The sequence below is a fragment of the Melopsittacus undulatus genome, chromosome 4, assembly GCF_012275295.1.
Source record: "Melopsittacus undulatus isolate bMelUnd1 chromosome 4, bMelUnd1.mat.Z, whole genome shotgun sequence".
Classification (NCBI taxonomy): domain Eukaryota; kingdom Metazoa; phylum Chordata; class Aves; order Psittaciformes; family Psittaculidae; genus Melopsittacus; species Melopsittacus undulatus.
In genome coordinates this window covers 70,492,835-70,515,453 of record NC_047530.1, presented here as the reverse complement: position 1 = coordinate 70,515,453, position 22,619 = coordinate 70,492,835, and the positions used below count along the sequence as shown (strand labels likewise).

Here is a 22,619-nt window from a genome sequence, read left to right as displayed (position 1 = left end):
GCTGCTTCTTCCTTTTCAAAATACTTTTATAGTGTTACAATTTTTTTAAAGACTTAGAAAAAAAAGACTTGGAAAAGCCACAAAAACATGCATGTGTAGATATATAAATGCAGTCGGTACATATGAAACAGATTATACTGTTCAGAACTTACTAAAATGTGACACCTATTTTGTTCAGCTGAAATGTTTATTTCAAGGAAATCTGTATTCAATTAAATGGTTTCCTCTTTAACTGCATACATTTTTTGGTCTTTCAGCTTCTTCTGGCTTGGTGTTACCTTATCAAGGCTGGTAGATTCATACCTCATAAAAAGTAGGTCTGCAAAGATCTAGTTTCTAGAACTCCTCTGATTTGCACACAATTTAATTGAATTGTCCTTGAATGTGATAATCAACATTTAATATATCTTAAAGACACTCTTGTTACCCACTGGCTGATTAAAATAGTAATGTACTGTGTATGGTAGGATACTAATGCACTTTTGCTTAATGAAAAAATTGGTAATTTCATACCTCAGGGTTGTTTCACATAGGGAATATTATTAATTAGTCGCTAGTGAGGTTCTAGTTCATTACAATGATTCAGAATAGATTTATAAGAATAATTGGTTTAAGTCATTAATAGATTTGGCAAGCAAGCAGGTATTAACATCCTAGAATCAGAATTATGTCACTCATGATTCTTCTTTAGCCTTTCGTTTCATGCTTAAGCCACCTTTTACCTACAAAAATAACATTTTTGATTCCTATAGAGAACTGTATTTACTCTTCTTTGTCTTTCTGTCTTCTGAAAAAAATGTACCAAATCATATAAATATTATGGAGTGATCCTGATGGAGTTGAGTCCACTGGAAATGGATTTCCCACCAGCAAAGGATGATTTCTAAGAACTGTTGCTATCTCAGATATGGGAAACATGCTCCTGTAGGCCTGTCAAAAGCTCAGACTGTTGTTGATGAATACTGCTGCATCACGGATGGTGAAATATAGTAAAATTTGGCATCTTTGCCTAATGCTCTACCAGCTACAAGACTAACAAGCGTTCCATGATGAATATGGGTGATTTAAGAAAAATCAGTATGGCCAGAAAATGCTAAGAAATTTTGATTGGCTGCTTTTTGGATCCCTTGTGTCCCTTGTATTTTGCCTTTTAGTGCAAAATGTGCTTCTTTGTTTGCTGTGCTACCTCTGTGCAGTGATGGAAGAGCAGAAAAAAGTGCAATAGCGTGAAACTAAAACTAGTGAAGATTTGAAAGAGGATAAAAAAGATGGAATGAGTGGAAAGAGGATGGGAAAAAAGAACCATTGCAAACATATGTAGGCGAAGTCTTTATAACTGTTGCTTTACAAAAAGGGTAAGGGACACTGCAGGGACTCAGTTACTTAACTTTAGTCTTTTTCTGTGGAACCTAAGAATTCTTATCAGTTGGTTTTCTTTTTTACTTAGTATGTGTTTCTGCTATGGAGTAAAGGAAACAGGGCTCAGCCTGGGATACTCATTTTAGAGTATGCCCCAATGACTTAAAATAACTCCAGCCCCCAGTTTGAACACAATGTCAAATGCACGCACATCCAAAGAATAGTAAATAAAAGCCATTAGCAGATATTTTAAGTTTAACTTACTGCTTGTAAGCACAAAACAGTATCATGTTTTAATGTATTTTTCTTAAAAAAAAATCCCCAAACCTACATACTTTTTTAAAAAATTACTTTGAATCAAAAAAAAAAAAGTTGGCTTAGGGATGCCTTTATTTTGCCTACATTAGGCTACTGTGAATCCTTCCCTGAAATATGCCTGTGAAATTTTAGTACGTGGGGAAGACACTCATTTATATATAAACTTTGCTATGTCACAAATACACCAGAATTTCACATCTTTAATTGAGCATAAATTGCCTTCCCATAGAGACATTGACATCCCAAGAACACCTGGAGGTACTATTACTGCCAAGCAAGAAAGATCCATATTGTGAATATTAATACAAGAAAATGTAGAAATTTAATTCTTGATTTCCAGATTACTTTCACAGACTACTTAGACTGCTTTATTCAAAAGCCATCTCTATCATTCAGGCATAGACCTTATTTCTGTAGAGCTTGTGAAGGGCCTGGAGCACAACTCTTACGAGGAATGGCTGAGGGAACTGGGGTCATTTAATCTGGGTAAGAGAAGGCTTGGGGGGGACCTTATTGCTCTCTACAGCTACATGAAAGGAGGTCATAGTGACATGTGGGTCAGTCTCTTTTCCCAAGTAATAGGTGATAGGACAAGAGGTAATGGCCTCAAGCTGCACCAGGGGAGGTTTAAATTGGATATTAGGAAACAATTCTTCGATGAAAAGGTAGTTGGGCATTGGAACAGGCTGCCCAGGGCAGTGGTGGAAACACCATCCCTGGAACTGTTCAAAAACCATGTCTATGAGGCCCTTGGTGACATGGTTTAGTGGTGGTCTTGGCAATTCTGACATAAAGGTTGGACTTGATGATCTTAAAGGTCTTTTCCAATCCAGTTGATTCTGTGATTCTATGTTAAGATTTCTGGGCTTGTCACTGCTCTGATAACTGCAGGTAAGATGAAAATTGTAGGTAGATTAAAAAAAAACAAAAAGGTGATACCCCATTCTTGATCACTAGTGCAGGGTTTGTATTTTGTGGTTATAGAAGATGACATAGGCCATAATACACTAAAATGCTACAAAGTAATCCATGTCATAATCATTTTGTAAAGTGTATGTGAGTTATGGGAAGTGATACCCATAAATTACAAGTACATTACATTTAAAATTCTGCTGTGGTTTGCTAGCATTTGAGCTGAATAATGATTGTAGTGAAGAAAGCCCAGGTAATCTTTCTCTTACTGTTTAAGTGATATAAAGAGGTTTCTTTTATTTTTGTTCTGTAGATGGCATTACAAATGCAGTGGCTTTTAAGCAACTTGATGTGACAACAAACCATAAGCAAAACCCAGTGCTTTGTTTTAGGTACTGTAAATTTTAGTGGTATTTTAGTGGGATTTATGTCCAAATTCTAATCCTACCTAAGCTTTCTCCCTTTCTAGCACTGGATATGGTTTCCTTTGTATATATTTAGGGAAAATGCAGTTCAATGTTACCTCAATTAAAAGTGGTTGGAAGCCAGTCTGCTTCAGTGTTTTTGACCATTTTATTTAAGCTTTGACTCATACTTCTCCTTCAACCCAGCATTATTTAAAAACCTTTTAATCCCTTGTCAAAATTCAGTAAGAGATCACCTATTTTGACACTTGAAGTGGTTTAGTGCAAACCCAGGGAGGCACTTCACCCCACCAGCTGAGGGGCTTGGACTCACATTGGTTGCCTCCTTGGGGGCAAGTCAGTCTTTTCTCAAAGTGTTAGAATTTATGGTTTGATTTCAGGTCCATCTATAATTTGAAATTCAGTTTTTAGTTAGAAATACACTACTTAGAGGGGCATGTCTGTCTCACCAAAAGAGTATCGTCTTAACTGATTTATTTAGAACCTTTTAATGTGCTAGGACTGTTGCATGGAACTGTGATGTACAGAGAGTTTTGTTCTAGATGAGCTGGTAATGGCCCAGTAAATTGTACATGGACTAGGTGGTTCAGAAGCTGGAGAAGGGCTGCAGCCCTGCCATGCAAACTGAATGTGTGAGAAAAGGGGAGAGGATAAATCTGCACCTGCTGTAATTTCTGATGCAAGTCGTCCTGCTGTTTCCCATGTTAAATGGCCTTGTATTCAAACATGATACTGGGATTCAGCACAATTTGTTCTTAAATATCTTCTTGGCTGATATAAATTATAAAAAAAGGAGAAATTTTCTTGAAGAGTCATAATGGCTTTTAATTATGGCTATAATAATTGCTTAGTTTCTGTTGTGCATTTCCCAGTGCTGGCCGCTGAATCTTCCACCTTGATATTAATGTGTTTATCTCTGTGTGTCATAAAAATCTCACTCATATAAAATGATATAAAACTCATATAAAATCATATAAAACTATTCCTCAAAGCAATAAAATCCAATGTGTCAGGGTGGTATATGTCCCCCCAGAAGAAGACTGGCCATTCTGCAGTACAAAAGAGCTGATATAACATCATGCTTTTGAGGCCAACAATAAGATACCTCTTGTTGGGGTTGTTCAAAGCAGTAACAATATTCATCAACATGCCGATGTCGGTAGGAGATGAGGGCAGGAATAAGGGTCTGTCAGTTTTCTCCTGGGAATATGCTAGGTGACAATCCTAATTGCTCTCTTAACACTCCCAGCAGCATAATTTCCTGTAGGTCAGAGATGTGTTACCCCCACTGGTGCCTGAAACTAATTAATTTCTTTCCATGTCAGTTCTATTCCTCGGGTAGGATTCTCACAGCAACAGAGAAGAGCTGCTCACAGGCAGGGTTTGTAATTCTCTTAGACATGTCAGTTGTAAAACTTAAAAAGTATTTTTAATAAAAAACAAGAAGTCATTTTTATCAGCATAACATACTTCTAACAGTTGCAGTATTCTCAGATTATACATAAAAGGAATTATCCCCTCTTATAAGGATATGTTTATCAGAGTTCATTGTGATGCTTTTCTGCAGCAGGTGCATAGAGAAGACTCATGGGGGGGTGAAATGGATCTTAGGCACTTGCTCTGATTCCTTGCTTTTATTTGTCTTTATTAAGGAAATACATTCTTGAAAATGAGATTTGCAAAACTCTGTAGTAGGGATGTGTTGTGCCCTATGTGTATGGCGTATTGTTTTAAGACCAATAATCCTTACTGGTAGAAGGTTAGGGTTTTTTTCAAGTTAAGCTCTGTTTTCAGTAAGGTATTACTGGTTATTTTGGTACGTGTAAATTTGTCTTTTCTAATTTAGTTTATTTAATTTTGTCTTTAAAACCTGTAAACCAGATGTTTTGAATAATACCTAAATTGATGCTTTCCAAAATACTGTATATCTTGTCCTCATCATAGAGCTACTTGGATCAGAAGAGACCTCTGGTGCTTCTCTGGTTCATTCTGCTCCTACAAGCAAAACCAGTGTTTGTTTTTTTTCATTTGTGAATTAAGTGAGACCATGCCTAGTAGCTATGAGATTTTTATTTGGTTTTATCAAATAAAACATTGATTTTATTTTACTTTTTTACTAAAGGAAGAGTAGGAACTGGAGGAGAGGTGGTTGTTACAACTGGCCATGCTGTAACTGTAGGCCAAGATGAAGGTGATGGCATAGAAATTATTACAAAAAGTAAACAATTCTTTTACAAGAAAGTAGATTCAGACTTACAGGGACCTGATTATCTCCATCCTCAAGCTCAGGTCAATCTAGTTTCTGAAACTGGGCACATGAATCTTCAAGTCATGAGTGCCATCATAAGTGGGAAGAGCAAGAGACGTCAGGAACAGTGGGGCCATATATTGGCTACCAGCTGGAAAATGTGATTTTATATAATCTTTAGTTACCCTTTCCCTCCAAATTTGTTGCAAAGGCTTGAAGGAAAACACTACACGTTGTGTCTGTGCAAGGAGAACACTAGTTTTGGACAAGGGAACCACAGCAGACAAAGCTGTAAGTGGCACCACATGGAGATGAAATGGGGCTCCTGGACTATTGGCAGAAAGTGCTGGGTGAAGGTCCCAGTGAGGCTGCTCAGGGTAATTAAAGCCTGTTGGCACACTCTAGGTAATGACAACCCCCTTATTTTATGAGTATAAAATGCAGTCCTTGATATAAGTGACAACTGTTGGAGTCAGTGACATGGGGAGGAAATTAAGATGGGCATGGTCACCAGGGTTGAGGCATTCAGATCCAATGACACAGTCAAAGCGTTGGCCATGGGAAGAGGTAGATAAGAGTATGATGCACACCACATGCATTACATGGGATTGAACTTACCTGTAATGTATGGGAGTAGGAATTTGGTACCCAGGAAGCTTGGTGGTGGAGGCTGGAAGTGTTAGCTAACAAGTGTTATTGAAAACATATTTCCCATGGCGTAGTGCCTAGATCCTGCTGCTGACATCTATTAAGGAGAAGCCATAATCTCATTGCAACTCCCCTTCTACTCTTTGCAGTGCTTAGGAATTTAACAAGAGCATTGTTTAAAATATAGTTATTCTTAAAAAAAAACAACCCAAACATGAATTCACAATAAAGTCTAAAAAATGTTAACTGAAAAAAGCCTTTTGTCATTTGCACTTAGGCCAGACATTCTTGCGATGAGATATGGTTTCAATAGACAAATACATTGCTTATCACTTCAGCATGACAAAGGGTATTTGTTCCAGTACTCTTATGCACAAAGCCAAGAAAGAAAAAGAACATAACAGTCATAGAAATACCTGAAGGGAGAAAAAAGAATCTGGCTATGTGCAGAACTCAACCTATAAGCAGCTACTTTGGACGCAGTTGTTTCCACTAATCTGGCCAAAGATTCTCTGTGTTAATGTAGGATTTGGAATATAAATATATTGGTTACTGCTAGTAAGACTGGCATGGTATCTGAGTGGCACAGTTAAGTGATAACCTGATCCCTAGCTCTGCAGCAATCACATGCATGTGGCTTTTTGAGCACTCCAACACAGTAAAGACATTAGGCCAAGTGGATGGGTCTCATTAATTCTTGAAGAGAAGCCAGCTGCCAGTTCTGGTAGTGCTGAGGCTAATTGCTGCCTGTACAATCTAATGCACCTTGCTCAAGCTCCTTTTGCGTTTGTTTACTCACCTGTAAAATAGGTTTGCACGTATTGTTGTATACGTTTATTGCTTCTAAGATCTAACTGTGACCTTTTGCATGTGGTTTAGAATGCTGTTGTGTAAGAACGGTATTGGTATCATTCTTGTATAATAGGTGTATCATATTACTTTAACTCTCAGATCACTGTTGGATTTGATTTTAATCTGGCTGTTTTCATAAATAATGGCAAGTTAGAAACCACTCAGAATGCTTGCGTGTTAAATTAGTTGTGGCAGAGGCTATAGGGTTTTTTTCTGAGTAGTTTGCAATTATCAGTTACAGATTAAATACAATGAGAATAAACAGAAAGTCTTTAATGCTGTTACCTGTGTGGTTCATAACCCTTTCATATTGCTGCAGCCACAATTACGTTTCAGCCAGGAGTTAGCAGAAGAACCTGATTATGCCTCCCAGCAAGGGGAAAATCCTGTGCTGACTGTCAAAAGAGCAGGTATCATCAGATTTCGCCAGCTTCATGGTAATCAAGTGACAGCAAGACCTTTTTTCTCTTCTTTCAGATCAGGAGGGGCATGTACACTTCTCAGAATAGTTTGCAGGTGACATGACCCCCCTAGGTTTCCTGAATTGCTGGCAGCTTATGATTATGTATATAAATGTGGAGGTGGAGAGCAGGGCCTGATTTTACACCAACTTTTAAATATGCAACAAGAGATCTCTGTGTTATCAATACCCTCTGTATCTCCCCATTTGCTTTCAGGTGGTGGGAATGGGTCTGATATTGTCATATGTGGTAGAGCTTGTGATAGTGTTTCTGATTTAATTGATGCTATTTTTTGGCAAACGTTATTTACATTGCATTTATTGTTTTCAGTATTTTTGATGTAACACCTGTTAATTCAGCAGCATCACTATCTCAGATCTCTACTCCAATAAAAATAACTGTAGTCATCTCATGTTGTTTCTTCTGTCTGTAGACCCAGGAGAACACACAGTGAGAAAAAGCAGGTTTCTCATTGTAATGTAGGAATCAGACATATATCAGAAATATAGCAATATAGTGAAATACAAGAAATGTTCCTGCATACAGAAGTGTATACTTATATAGGAATATAAGAATCAGATATGAAATGGCATGTTCAAGGCTAGGCAGACAAAGGAGCACTCACAGTCCAGTGCAATATGTGTGATAGCATCTGTTTCTGCATATGATGACTGCAAAAAATTATATATATTTATTTTAAATTAGGGCGTTTGCATTAGTACCAAAATAAATTGCATTTTATGTAAAATTGACTTCATTTTTCATATTTGTGAAACTGAAAGGAAATGGAAGCCCTCCAGGTTTCATGGGCCCTGGAGGCTCCAGTTCCCTCCACCCTTCCATGAAATAACATCTGTCATTAACATGAAGCAGAAAATAATTGTTATACTTCACACAGCATCCTGAAATGATCCCAGCACATCGGGACTTCATGGGAGAATTTTGAGTTAAAACTTCTCATAATCTTAGCAGCAGGTGTCAGGAGTTCCATTTATCTTTAAAAGAGTCACTACAGTAAGGATGGAGCAGAACTTTTTTAACAACAGGATCAGGACATTTTCACCATCTTTAAGAAGTCCTTAACTTCTTAAATATTAAAATAAGTTATTAGAAAGGGCTGGTTTTTTTCATAAATCCTGTTGTGCAGTCCTTGCCAGGACTTAAAACTTTCAGATGGAGCCACTGGCAGCATAAATGTTTTATTACATAACATAAATATAACATAACATAACATGTGTTATTACTGTTATTACAACAGTAAGTGCTAATGATATGTTCACAAGACATAAATTATTAAAAGGGGTCAGTACATTTTCTACCCTATTTGAACCCTATGGTTTGCTTATGTTGAATCAAAAAACTGTAAAATAGGATTTTTAAACCATTTTCTCTGAATGAACTGTAATTATTTTTATAAGAAATGTTTCCTTTTCCCAGTAGCTATATAGCCTAAACTGCAGGGAAGTGCAGGTGATAGTGTGCGTATTTTGATACATGCTTTCAAACTGGGGTACCTTAAAGCAGTTTCTCTTTCCTACCTTATTTCATTCCCTTTACAGAGGTGTGATTTTAATGCCTGTGGGGATTTTCACAGCTTTTATTGTACAGCATGACTCTTTTCAAGTACAGCTTTTTTAAGTTGTATGTTTTATTAGATTCACATTAAAATTTTATTTTAGAAGACCAGACTGTATTTACTAATTCCAGTAATGTATTTTTATAATCAAAACCAATTGCGAATGGATATTGGGTTGTCAGAAAGCTGAAACATTGCTAAGCCAAACACCAGTGTACAAGGGGTCTTTTTACCCTATGGAAATCAGTCAATAGATTTAGGTTAACTGGTACAATCCATGGCTTGCACCATCAATCATGATGGACTTTATCACCATTCTGTAGGTCCGCATTGACTTGACTTCAGTGATGGTGACTGAGAAAAAGTAGGAAAGAGGGTGTAGAGTGGCACCAATACTACCAATTGAAAGTACCTTAAAATTCCATGTGTGTTAGGTTATCACATCATTTACAGGGATTGTCCTAATGTTTCAGATAGAACTTCCTACAGGTGACACTTGTCTTGATCAAACTGTGTTTCTTGGGAAGAGGGATGGGCATCCTATCTAAATGGGCCTGTAGACTCTCAAAGGGCTATTGGCTGCAGCAGTATCCCAAATTTGACATTTAGGATTGTTCATTTTTTTTTCTTTCTTTCTCTAAAAATTATGACTGTAGCCTATTTTTCTTTGTCCAAGTAACTGAAGGACCTCAGCCAGTCACCAAGTGTAGATGGGTCAGTGTCTGATCCTTGCTGGTTCCTCTGCAGAAGCTGCTGCTTCCTGGGAGAGGCCTATGGGAGAAAGCTCAAGTCTCATGGGACTTCTGGGAATGAGTATTTAGATCATTTAAACTTGAGAATAGTGTTAATGAGGGTTTTCAAAGAAAATATGGAAGAAAAAAAAAAAGTAGGACTTCCCTGGTGGGTTTTAAAAACTTACTGTAGGAAGACTATTTGGAGGTTCCTAATTTGCTGATATTCAAGTTCTTTAATGCATTTTACCACTTTCCAGCACTGTACACTTGACCTTGTACAGAATCTTTTAATAAGGTTGATTTGAAGTATTAAGAACAAGGGATGTCAGAAATAAGCAAAGGGGGGAAAAAGAAGGGAAAAAGCAGTTATTAACTTGAATGTAGTAGTAGCTCAAAACCTAGCATCTGTACTTCCCCGTATGATTTTCTTGGGTATTCCTGATTATACCATGACTTTTTATCATGGGAGATAAAAATTATCTATTTATTCTGAGGAGTGGTACCCAAATCTGGCAGTCTTCTGAAAAAACAGCCCTAGCTCTAAGCTAGTGTTTGCCTACCTATAGACCTAAAAAGAGGTCTCTACTGTATTTTAGCTTGCAATCAATTTTGACTGACAAAATGCCCACTAGGAGGTGAGCAGAAAAGGCTTGGCTGTAAATATGATACTTCCAGCAGCAGGGTACTCCAGTGGCATCATAAATAATATTTTGTGCTGGGAGGCTTCATCTGGAGAGAACAATCCCAAAATCCTGAGAGAAATTATTCCGAGGCTGGACCAGTTGTGTCCCTGATGCAAGTCTTCAAGCAAATATAATGGTATATTGTTAAATTACCTCATCCATATGTAGTTTGTATTTATTTGACAAATTATATAGGCATCTTTAAGGGACTCTGTGTGGTAGGAGCTATGAGAGGCAGTGTTGGAGCAGGACTTTGATGAGTTAAGCTATGAAGGAGGGTAAAAAAGCAAAAAGATAGTCATCATCTCAAAGATTTTTAAATCTAAGACTTATTTTTACAGCCTAATGTAAAATCAGGGACCAGAGGCTAACATATGACCTTATCTCTGATTAAAGCTGTCTTATATCTTTCATATTCACATTTTCCAGCACAGCTTTGTAAATCGTGTCATCAGTATATTTTTATCAGAAAAGTTCCTGGAAATGGTTAAACATTTATTGTGCTTGAAGTAAGTTGCTGGCAGCTTATCAGAAGCAAAATTATTGAAACTTCCTGAGTTGTAAGTGGTGAACTGGTCTACAGATTATAGGAAGAAAAAAAATGTCTGCATTTTATCTCCTAAATAAGGTACTCATGTTTACAGTGAGGTGATAACACGCTTTGGTAGAGCTTTAGGAATGTTGCCATCTAATTCTGATGTGGATTAAGGAGTTGAAGCACAGAAGTACAAGGTCTCCTGTCACAGTTTTTGGCGTGCGCTCAGGGCAGGAGTTGTGCCCACTTGTGTGCAGCTGCATATCAATTTGTGGTTCCAAAATACCCTCTGCTTGTATTTCCCGATGATGCATCCTAGAAAGCCCCCGCAGCAGCTGTGACCTTTCGCCAAGTCACGAAGTTTGAAGCTGAAGGGGCTGTAAAATAACCTCAGCTCGCCTGAAGGACAAAATATAGTAGCAGTTGGAAGGAAGCAGGCATTTTCCCATGGGGAAATGGTGGAGGCAGACAGTAGTGATGGAGTTTTCAGAGAGTGAAGGCAATTCCTCTGATGAAGAGTGCTGTTTCTCGGAGAGCAGCGATGAGTACTCCTGCGATGAAGTCCAGAAAGTGTCCGAGTCAGTGCTTGCAAGCAAGGCTTTCACATATTTACTTGCGGCATTTGATGGTGTCCATTTCTAATAATTACTTTTGCATTTCATGCCATTTGCTTCCAATGATTACTTTTGCATTTAATGCCATGCATTCCTAGTAATTATTTGTTGCATTTAATTTCATGCACTTTGCATAGTTACTTTTGAATTTAATGCTGTGCACTTTCAAACTTATAATAATCACTTGTTACGCTTAATGCTAAATGCTGTAGCTGGTGGATTCCTGTTGAAATATTACCTTTCAGAACATGGACTGACAATTTGTTTTGCTTGAAGGTGTCTGAGGTTAATTTGTAGATCAGTGGCATGGCCCTAGGTATGTTTGTCATTTTTATGCTTATGTGATGTGTTGGCAGTGTTTGGAAGTCTGAGTGTGTATTGTATTTCACATCTGATGCACATAAAGGTTTAACATTTATATAGAGCTGAAAATACATTGGGATTTTTCCCTTCTGTTTTTAGAAATTTTATGAGATTTTTAATCCTGCTTGCACCCTGATTGGTGTACATCCACTAACACAAGAGCATCTGAGGTTCTTAAACCCACTACAACCAATTTCAATTGTGAAAACATAAAGCTGTTTTCACCCATTGGTCTCTTCATTCAGTATTTGTGGAATGAGGCTCCTACATAAGTGGAAAGAGTGGTGTTTGTTGGCAAGGATGTTCAGGATGGCTTTGGAGATCCCCAAACATAGGGATTTCTTTCCTTAACACTTCATATGTGAGCCATTTAATAATTCATTTTTTTTTAAATGTGGGTTATTTTTCCCTGTTTTATCAGTTATTTATAACATAAGGAAACCTCAGAATCGCGTGACTTTCTTCATTACAAAAACCCTGCTATTCCTCTGGTTTGGGTGTTTGTGTGAAGTGAAATGCCTTTTGGGAAAGTGCCTTCATTCTACATTCATTTCATGCTGATTCAAAGTATGTATTAAGTACAAGGCAGTGGAAACCTTAACAGCTACTTGTTCATTTTAATCCCTAATATTAACGTTTATTTAAAATGTTTGAACTGAAGCAACCAATAGCTGTATTTTACCTGTCTGTAATCATATAACTATAATATACTAGCTGTAATCAAGTCTATCATCTGCAACTGTAAAGTTAGAAACTGGCTTTTTGTGACAGAAAGGTACCTAAGATAATGGAATAAATGTGTTAAGTTTTATCTGGAATTATAGAACAAGCAAAAGTTTGCATACTCATTTTAGTGTATTAATATACTGGCAGAAGTTCACTACAGCAGCATAATAGGATATTAGATATTGTCATTCCTTACCCTCTCTATATTTAACAAAGTTTTAGAAGTTAGTAGATATAATTGTTTTCTGCTACTTAACTACTTCTTTCTACTTGCTTTAAATTACCATAATTTTGTTTATCACTATGGATAAATTAGTACTAATGCACACTTATTTTAATTGAAAATAGACTGGAAGGCATCATTTAAATGTAGGCTTGAATACTATTCATTTGTATTTCTGCTTGCTTTGCTATAAGGATATTAAAGTAAAGATAGCTCAAAAATAATTAAAGTCAATAATTTATGGAAGTCAATTAATGACTACCTTAAGGGGAGAGTGCATATTCCTGTATGAGTGCACATGTACTACCCCTTTTTTTTTCTATATGACTACTTTAATATCTGCAGTCTTTAAACAGGGGAAATTCTATTTCTAACAGTATTTTTAAATCTCATTTTCTGCTTTGGTGATAATGTACAGTGGTTTTCCAGCCTAAATTAATTGGGTGTGCTTAAAAGAGGTGGGTCTCTTTTGCCTGTAATCCACTTAAGTTTCATACATGGAAAGGTTTGGAGGGAATTTGAGTAAAACAGCAACTCTGAATCACGTACATTGGTTTGGCCAGTGCAGATAATGTAATGGCATCTCTTAAATGCTGATGAAACACTGAATCAGTCTGATTAAAATGAATTAACTTCACATTTAGAGCTTGCGCTGGTCACAGCTAAATTCTCGGTGGGTCAGGAAGAGGGGGAATACAAAGCATTTGATGATGAAGGTAAAGAAACAAATTTAACTGCAATATTTTTAATTTTTGGAAAGCTGGTGAAAATAACCAGCACAGCGTTTTAATGTTGAGACCTTTCAAAAGTTGTTTACTAATCAGGCCCCTTTCACAGGCACAGTTCCAGCCTCCCCCATGTTCATATAGCAAATGCAAGTCCTATACATTGTACCTACTCTGAGTAGCAGAGCTGACATCCTTTTTAATTAGATGCTTCATGTTCCAGCACTGAGCTATTATGTGGGGTTTTGGAGAGAAGGACATAAGCAGAAGACTAAATGTTCGTAAATAAATCTATGCATATAGCCCATATTTTGATAAAACTGTTTCTGTGCGCAAATGTGCATGGTAAGAAATGAGGCTTTGACTAAAACAGACAACAAGCATGGACTGATGCATAGATGGATGTCTTATTTACAAGGAGAACCTGTTTCTTTTTTTCTGCTCATGCATGGTTTTTAGCTTTTGCATTTTGAAGTCTTTATGGATGATGAACGTCAAATCAATACAGGGGAAAAGCTTTGGAACCAAGAGATTTATTCCTGAAGTGCTTTAATAATGCAATATGTTTGGAAAAATAAAGATTGTCATGAAAATAATACAGCTCATATAAGAAATGTATTTTTCCTTTCAGGGAGGATGTCAGAACAGCCAATGTCATTGCAGCTGAAGCAGTAACTTGTCTGGTCATAGACAGAGAGTAAGTACATAATTTTCGTGCTTTGGGGTGGGGAATATCTTCAGTTCTCACCTTTCACAATTTTTAAGTAGAGCCTTTGATCATTTTCTCCATTTAATTTTGAGTCATGCAGTCACAGTATATATGTGTCCTTGATGAAGTAGAGGAAAAGTCCTCCTAAATCAAGAAGATAAAACTCAGTAGTGACAAATGCAAGCAGTTATGAAGTGCAGAAAGACGAAATGGAAATAAATGGGGAGATAGCATTACTGTGGAAATGGATCCAGGCATTGTGCTTGAACACATATTACAGTTTTGGTCTTCAAAATGTCATGAAAGTCATCAAGCTTCTGGCAAATGTTAGAGGAAGATGTTATTCTGGTCTGTGTTGGGATGAAAAGCCTGTGTGGCTCAAAGGAGATAGAAGAGATCAGGAGAGTAAAATAATGTATAGAGAATTTAAAGTAATTTGAGGGGATTAATCTAGAAAAGAAATGTGTGGGATCTCTAGAAAACAGTGCTGCAATTTAACTGTTCTCTACAGTTGTTGGGAATGGGATTAAAACAAAAATAGCATTACAGTGAAAATTCAACAGAACTCTTGGGGTGGTTTTCTAGTCATGAGGCAGTGAAGCTCTGACACAGACTGTCAAAAGGTGCAAACAAATCTTCCCCAGGAATCCATCCAAGAGAATGCAGTATAGATCTGTGAAACCAAGAGAGGCAGGTAGATTGAATAGGGATTAAGTTTCCTTTGCTTCCACTGGTACAAGAACCCAAAGAAACCTGCAGGAGGGAGATGAAAACTAAAAAGGAGGTTTCTCTTCACATGGGGATCACTCACAGAGTGTTCAGGTGTTCAAAAGGAAAGGAAATCCACTGGGGTTTTTTTAAATGCATAGGACCTACTCTAGACTAGGAACTTTCAGAGAGGTGTAGGATAGTACGAAGGCAAATATCAGAAATGGTTTCTCTGTCCTTGAACTCCTCCCTGACACATGGCAGTGTCAAAGGTCACATGCTGGGTTAGGAGTTACCTATTAAACCCTTCTATAATGATGGGATATATGATTCTGTGCTTAAGTATCTTGTAGGCATGATCTACATACACTCAATCCTGCTAAGATGCAAGTGCTTTGTATATAGTTATCTTACAGTCCTGCATTTCCAGAAATCTAGTCTTTTGTAATGGTTGAACTGGAGAATAACACTTAAAAAATCTGAGGTCTCCTGTTATGTTTGTTTATGATAAATTAAAAAAAAATATGGTCTGTCCATTGAAAACAGATGGTGAATTTCAGCGCAGGCAGCTGAGTGGTTTTCCTTCACATAGACAAGCAAGGTAGCCTGGTAGATTAAAGTCATACTATCCCTTATCAATCTGTGAGGCAAAGAGAAGAAGAATTAACATAATTAGATAATTTAGCAAGCATTAATTCAAGTAAATACAAAGCAACAAGTAATTTATGCTTTTTTTTTCCTGAACACTTTAAGAGCTATTTTGGTCTTGCACTCTAAGCAATTAACTAGTAATTGCAGAGTCAGTCATTCCTGATCATTTTACAGACTGTTTCTTTGCTTGTGCCTGGTTTTCGGTATATAATGCCCTTGAAATAGTAGGGAATTGCAAGTCAAATTTAAACTGATGAAGATATAGTTAGTCTGTACCAGAGATTCTAGTGATGCTTCAATTAGTAGAGGAGAAACACTATTTATAAGAATCCTATTTATAGTGCAAGAAAAGTAATGCTATTTGTAACACTCTGTAGTTCAAGAAAGGTTGTTCTGTGTCCTGACTGGTTCTGACTTTCTTGTCATATCTTTTCTCTTAGGATATTATTTTATAGGCATGTGAATAACTGTAGAAGCTAATTTTAATATGAAGAAAATTTACTAAGACTTGTGTAAATTTGGAATACTATAAATATGCTATTCTGTTAATGAGAAAATAAAGCATTTCTTTAGATCCAGATACACAGAATATTACAACATTTGTTTTCTTATGGTGGTCGTGGTAAAAGTCATGCTAAGTTGCATGCAAAGTGGCATAGGAAATTGGAAGTCAGCTTTACTTATAGGAGTTCTGCACAGGAGGAGTGATGCATGTCATTAAGGTTGCCTAATGTTTTTATTACAAGAGAAGCTCTTAATCAGATGTACCTACTGATGCAGACATATTTATGCTCACTGTTTGTCTTGATCAAAAACATTTCAGGAAAACTGATGTTGCCATTTCAAAGAACAAGTTATAGGAAAATATTTTTTCCTTTATGGTCAATCCATTTCTCTGATGAACTGGAGAATTTTAGTCTGACAGTAGAGCTTAATATTACCTGTTGGCATTATCTTGTTATCAGGGTAACTCTTCTGGCATCAATGTAAGAGTATTCCCAAGGCATCAAAAAATTGTTCCACAGAACACCTGAAAACCACACTGCTAATACAGCTGCCGTACTCCCATCTAGTTAACACCTGAACTGTAAGAGTCACACTTTGGTATCGCAGCAAATTATTTCTAAGAGAGATAGAAAACTGGCCTCTGGATTTGATCATATGAACAATTGTAGGGTTGAACAATTTGCTGAAGGTTTTGAGTGTAATAATAGAGGAAACTTTCCTGATAGGGATGAGCCAGGCCATCAGGCAAGCTCTGGAAAAGCTGGATTTGAGATGGGACATTGCTTAAACATGAAAAGATGAAATGATTTGTCTAAAATCATACCCGAAGTTCAAAAAACATGTATTACAATGCTACAGGGGTGAAGCAGTAGGAGGTGAAAATACCATGAGGAAAGCCAAACAGTAGTAAGTGATGGATCTTTCATTACCAAACTGTCATGATGTTGATGTTGCCTTGCTTTTTGATTTCCTTGTAAAATAAGAAGGCCATTACAGGCAGAAAAATAAGAAAAATAGTAGTATACCTGTTTCTTGTAAATCTATGTAGACATGCTTTGCAGCAATGAATTTTGTGCAGCCTTTCCTGTGTAGACACTAGCAGAGCCATGATATAACGAAGAAAAAGACTTGCAGTGTAGCAAGCTTTTGATGTCTCCCATGGACTTTGAGCCATTTTTCTACCACTTGTCCTTGTCCTGAAAATATTTGTCAGAAAGGACAAGATTAACATTCTTTCCATCTTGCAATTATTCTTTAAACTGCTTTCCTTTACCAGAATAATGAATTTCAGTGGGATTTGGTCCTTAACACCTGGTTTTTTACCACACAGAAGGTGAGATGAAGTCGATCATCTGGCTCCAACCAAGCTGTAGGATAAATTTCAGCTAAATTTGCTAAGGCTTAATGTCAGATTTTGTTGCATTTTTCTCCCATGTGAATGAATAAATATGGCTTATGAACAATATGCAAGTTGAACATCGTTTTCTCATATTTGTAGAGAGGTAGATTTGATGGACAGACTGTTTGGTGGCTAAGAAATTGCCTGGATGGTCACATCCAGAGAGTGGTGGTCAATGACTCAATGTCTGGATGGAGATCACTGATGAGCAGGGTCCCTCAGGAGTCTGTACTGGGACCAGTATTAATATACATTGGTATAGTGGGATATAGACAGTGAAATCAAGTGCACCCTCAGTGAATTTGCAGTTGACACCAAGCTGAGTGTTGCAGGTAACACACCTGAGGGACAGGATGTCATTCAGAGGGACCTGGACAAGCTTTGTGTCATGTGAACCTCATGAGTGTCAGCAAAGCCAAGCATAAGATTCCACACCTCGGTCTGAGCATCCCCCTGCTATCAAGAAAAGCTGGGAAATGAAGGGATAGAGAGCAGCCTTGAAGATACTGGTGAATGAAAAGTTTGACATGAGCCAACAATGTGCACTTGCATCCCAGAAAGCCAGTTGTTTCCTGGGCTGCACCAAAAGAAGCATGGCCACCAGGTCGAGGGAGGTGATTCTGCCCCTCTACTCTACTGTCATCAGACTGCCACCTGGAGTCTTATGTCCAGAGCTGGAGTACTCAGCACAGGAGGTTTATGGCCCTGTTGGAGTGGGTCCAGAGAAGGGCAGTCAGAAAACTTAGGAAAGGTTTGGTTTGTTCTTTTAAGGTCAATAGCAACAAGGGAAATGTATTTATTCAGGAATGGAAGTTACTGAAGCTCAGTGCATGTGATCCTTGACCTGGAAGCTGTATAAGGACAGTATATTATAAGCTACTGTTCATGGAGGAGAAAAAATGACAGTTTGAGTTGCAACTGGAAATGATTCTGGACTTCAGATTTGGAAGATACAAAGAAGTGGACGGACAAAGAACTGAAGCATGACAGACACCAACTGAAGCATTGAAGATACCAGCTGAGACATCATTGGATGGCAAATGTCTCAATAAGTACCATAGTTACTCAAAGGTAACATTCGTGAACAGGCAGAAAATGTGACCTAAGAGAGGGAAGAAAGGCACAAAGTAATATGTTTGTTGTGCTGGGGAATGAACACGAGCAGCAGACAGTTAACAGAAGACGCCAAAGCAAGGAAGAACACCTAGCCTCAGACAAGAACTGGAACCTGTGAAGAAATACAGGCTGTGAGTGAAGAAGGGAGATTTTGCAGCCATTATAGGAAATTATTTAAAGAATCTGTTGCAAAACTGGGAATTGTGCAAGGAGCTGGAGAGGGGAAACTGAAGCCACCAAGCTTCAGCAGAAGGAACCTTGCACACAAAGGTAATGGAAATATGATAGAGGAGTGTATGTCAAAGATACAACTTAGTCATCAGTAGGAAAAAATTCTAGGTAATTTCATGTTATATTCGAAGTTACAACATGTCCATGCACTCTGTCATTGAAGAGGAGTTTCCACTAACCTGACAGTGAAAATATGAGGTGGTGACAAAGATGATCAGATGAGGATGACATCTTTGCTCAGCACCTGGCAGGCTGGTGTCTCCATGTTCAAGCTTAATGGTAAGACAGGGCTGATTTAGCCAGGCTGTCTGGAGGGAAGGAGATATTCTTCTTTTCAACCCATGAAGCATAGAGAGAGGCTTAGAAATTGGCTTCAAAAATTCAGCAGAATCCACATGTTATTTGTGTTAATTGTAAAACTATACATCTAACCAGTTCAAGGAATGGTAGAAGCCTTTGAATAGTTGGGAAGCCAGGCAGCTCCTTGCAAAATATACAGTTCTCTTCTGATAAAACTTATGATCTAGGTAAGCATATTAATATTTTATAACAGTTCTTAGTTGTCAGATGTCTTTTATTCATTTTTATTTCCAAGAGCAATTTTTTCTTTACAATTCATAGGCTTTCTGTGTTTATTACCTTGCTAAAAGCCTATGTGAAATAAAATCAAGACTGTTGCTAGTGAAGTTTCCTGTTGTGATACTGTGGTAATTCATCCTTTGGGAAGAAACAAACTGTGGGAGACTCACGGTGTTGTTGCCTCCAATGTGTTTCAATCTTGGCCCTGTTGTAGTTCATCTTAGTGAATTTTCAGGCTCCCTGGAGGGGTTATTAGATTTGTTGCAGAAGCACAGATGACTTGACTGGGGAAAAGTTAATAATTATGGTATGCTGGCTTTAACAGATTGATCCTTCCGGAAATTTTCTATAAAACATCTTCTGATAAAAACTGTAGATGCAAGTGGGACAACTTTGAGGATCTGTTCTGTAATCGATTTGAATAAGCATGTGCAGACACACTTGCAGCTGCTTTTTATGGGGATAAAGCAGGAGGAAAAGGTTCAAAACTCATTTCTAACATTATGATCTTCATTGGCCCCCTTGAGAGAGAAGTTAGTGAAACTTTTTACATTTTTTTTTCTTCATACATACTTCTTGAAACTGGAAATGTACATAGATTCTTCTGAACTGTAAAAATATTTACACCAAAGTTGATTCAGGTTCATCTTTTATTTATATGTGCTTGTCTTTACATATGACTTATGTTGATAACAGTATTTTCCTGGAGCGCTGAAATTGACCAGGTGTAAATTCTGTGGGTGCTGGGAGTACAAAAATATCTAATGCAAATGTTGGAGAAGATGAAGGATAACAGCCACTAAAACTCAAGGCATAGCTGCTGCTGACAGAGGCCAGTAGTGCTGCAAAACTACGTGGTGCTTGCAGATATGGAGTGCTAAATGCTGTGTTTTCTGCTTATTGTCTTCTTCAGTTATATATATATACAGGATTTTTAAGGAAGCTTTGTAAATATTTCAGGTACTTTCAGATTCTCCACTTTTGATTTTATGTTTTCTGTGTTTGAAAGCCTTATTTTGTTTTTTAACAGGAATAGCCATGAGATGTCAAGAAAGGTTACTGTATCAACCCTCTTGGCAATGGAAATCGGGAAAAAATAAAATAAAAAAGTATTATCTGAGCATGACTGACTCTATACAAGCTGAGCTGAATTCCCTTATCGGGTATTTTAGGTTTTACTATTTTTCCCAGTTTATCCATGGAGAAAATTAGCTGTGAGGAGAGAATAGAAAAAGTGAAGAGAGAAGGTTGTGCGCAATAAAAATGCCAAGCAGTTTTCTGTTAGAATTCTTGGGGAGGCTGTGACCAAGGTGATGCTTCAACAACACTGAGATGGGGAATGAAAAAGTGACTTGAGTGAACATCAGTATCTTGCTGAGTCCTGAGTCTTGCTTAACATATTTTAATAAAAACTTGCTGGTATTAGACAAACTGTTGCTATTCATTTTGGTGACTATTTCTTATTTGCCTATTTAATATTTCACTAGACACAGATCTGTTTACATTGCCAAAAAAAAATAATGTTTAACCCTGCCACATTTTCCTAACCACATGAAAGTAAACCTAGACTAGCTATTTTAAATTGCATTTTAAGCCTTAGGTCATGTCTCGTAGCATTCCAGGAGGATTATGGTATTCCTGTCTCTCACTTAATTGCCTAATTATCTGTTTGTGGTGCAAATGATCATTAATATGCACATCTTGCTTTGTGTTTGGCCTCATCCAATGGCATATCTTCAGCACAAGAAAGGCAAATGTTGATGTGTTGAATGAGCTGAATTTTTCATATTTTCACTGCTGAGAAGAGTTTGGGGTTGAAAAGATACTCTAGTGATTAACTTGTCTTCATATTGAAAATTATAGCCTGCCTAGCACAATTTCTGTGCACGCGTAAAGGGTTTTTTGCCTTCTCTTCCTCATTAATCAGTTCCTGTTGCTTTCCCTTGTGCTGCATAAATTATTTCCTAGATTGCATCCTTTAAAATGTTATGAATTAAAGAAAATTGAAAACTCAGGGAATTTGTGTGGGCAGAGGATATTTCCAGAGTGGTGATGACTGTAATTATGCAAAAGGCCACCCTGGAAAGGTCCATTACAGCAGCTGTAGATACAAACCAGTACAAATACCTCCCCTGACTGTAGCCTTTTGCCTTATATTTATTACAATAATGAGTAAAATATGTTTTTTTTTCCAGCTGCTGTTCATAAAGCAAAATAATTAAGTCTCTTCATTTGTCTGGTAGTCGTGTCATCACTCACCACACATGTACACGGGGTGCCTTGCTTAGGGTCAGGCATCTCCTGATGCAGCAGTACACTTAAGTACCCACTTAAGATCATACCACGTGTTTAAACTGCTTGGGCAAAGTGCAGTCAGAACAGTTTAATTGTGCTCAGAGGCCAAAGTCACCCTGGTTAACCTTGTGTGTTGCAGGATATTGCATTTCCCACAGCTGCCCTCTACCCAAGCCAAATACATCAGGCTGGTGAATGCTGCTTGTTTTCACAAGCAGCTGGGATTTGGAACTCTTCAGCTAGTAGGTTTTTAATATACCTCTCTTCATCCTATATAATGTCAAGTGATCTGAGACTAAGTGATTTAGGGGAGGAAATGCGAACGATCTGCACACTGTTACCTTTATTAACCTGCCCTGTATCTTCCTCACCCACTGAATAGCATTTTCTTTCATCCTAAAAGTCTTTGTGGAGAGAGGGACATACTAAGTATTCTATTCTTCTTAATTTTGTAAATATGGCCCTAAATGGTGATAGTTTTTTGCAAAAATTTTCAACTTTTCAGTTAATATTTTTTCAACTTCTTATTTGCCATTTCTGTTCTTTGTTTCTATGTTTGGTGCCTCATGAGTGTCACAAATGTATAGAAGCCAGAGGAACTGCAAGACTTTAATTTCTGTAGCTGTGGCCTTAAGGCAGATATTAGTCAGGAGACTGTAGTTTACAGCACTGTCCTTTCAAATTTGCTTAGCTGTTTTCTCATTTTACAAGTGGTGCTTTCTATCTGGAAAAAAAGAGAAAGCCTATGTGTGACAGACATGCTAGGAATAATGGAAATATATAGTAGCAAGCTATGCTTTGTACCTGGAATATTTTCAGTTATGGGTATTATTGATTTCAATTATTAAAAATACTCAATTTCTCATTTAGTCTCTGCTACTGTGTAGTATCAATGCCAAGGACATAACAGCTGTATGTTAGGGTTTTTTTTTTCCTCTGGAGCATTGCTTGTTAATTGATTAAATGGTCACTGAGTCCATTTGTTTGAGTCACCCACCATATAAAAAGATTTTTAGGTTCTT

At 37.4% G+C, this 22,619-nt stretch overlaps 1 protein-coding gene across 2 annotated transcripts in view; it reads left to right on the top strand.

The window, feature by feature from the left end:
- Positions 1–22,619, top strand: part of PRKG1 (protein kinase cGMP-dependent 1) — a 479,219-nt gene that overhangs the window by 386,698 nt on the left and 69,902 nt on the right. For both annotated transcript variants that reach the window (XM_013130233.3, XM_005153712.4), the window contains exon 8: positions 14,034–14,099. In XM_013130233.3, coding sequence (XP_012985687.1) covers positions 14,034–14,099 — 66 coding nt within the window. The remainder of the gene's footprint in view (positions 1–14,033; positions 14,100–22,619) is intronic.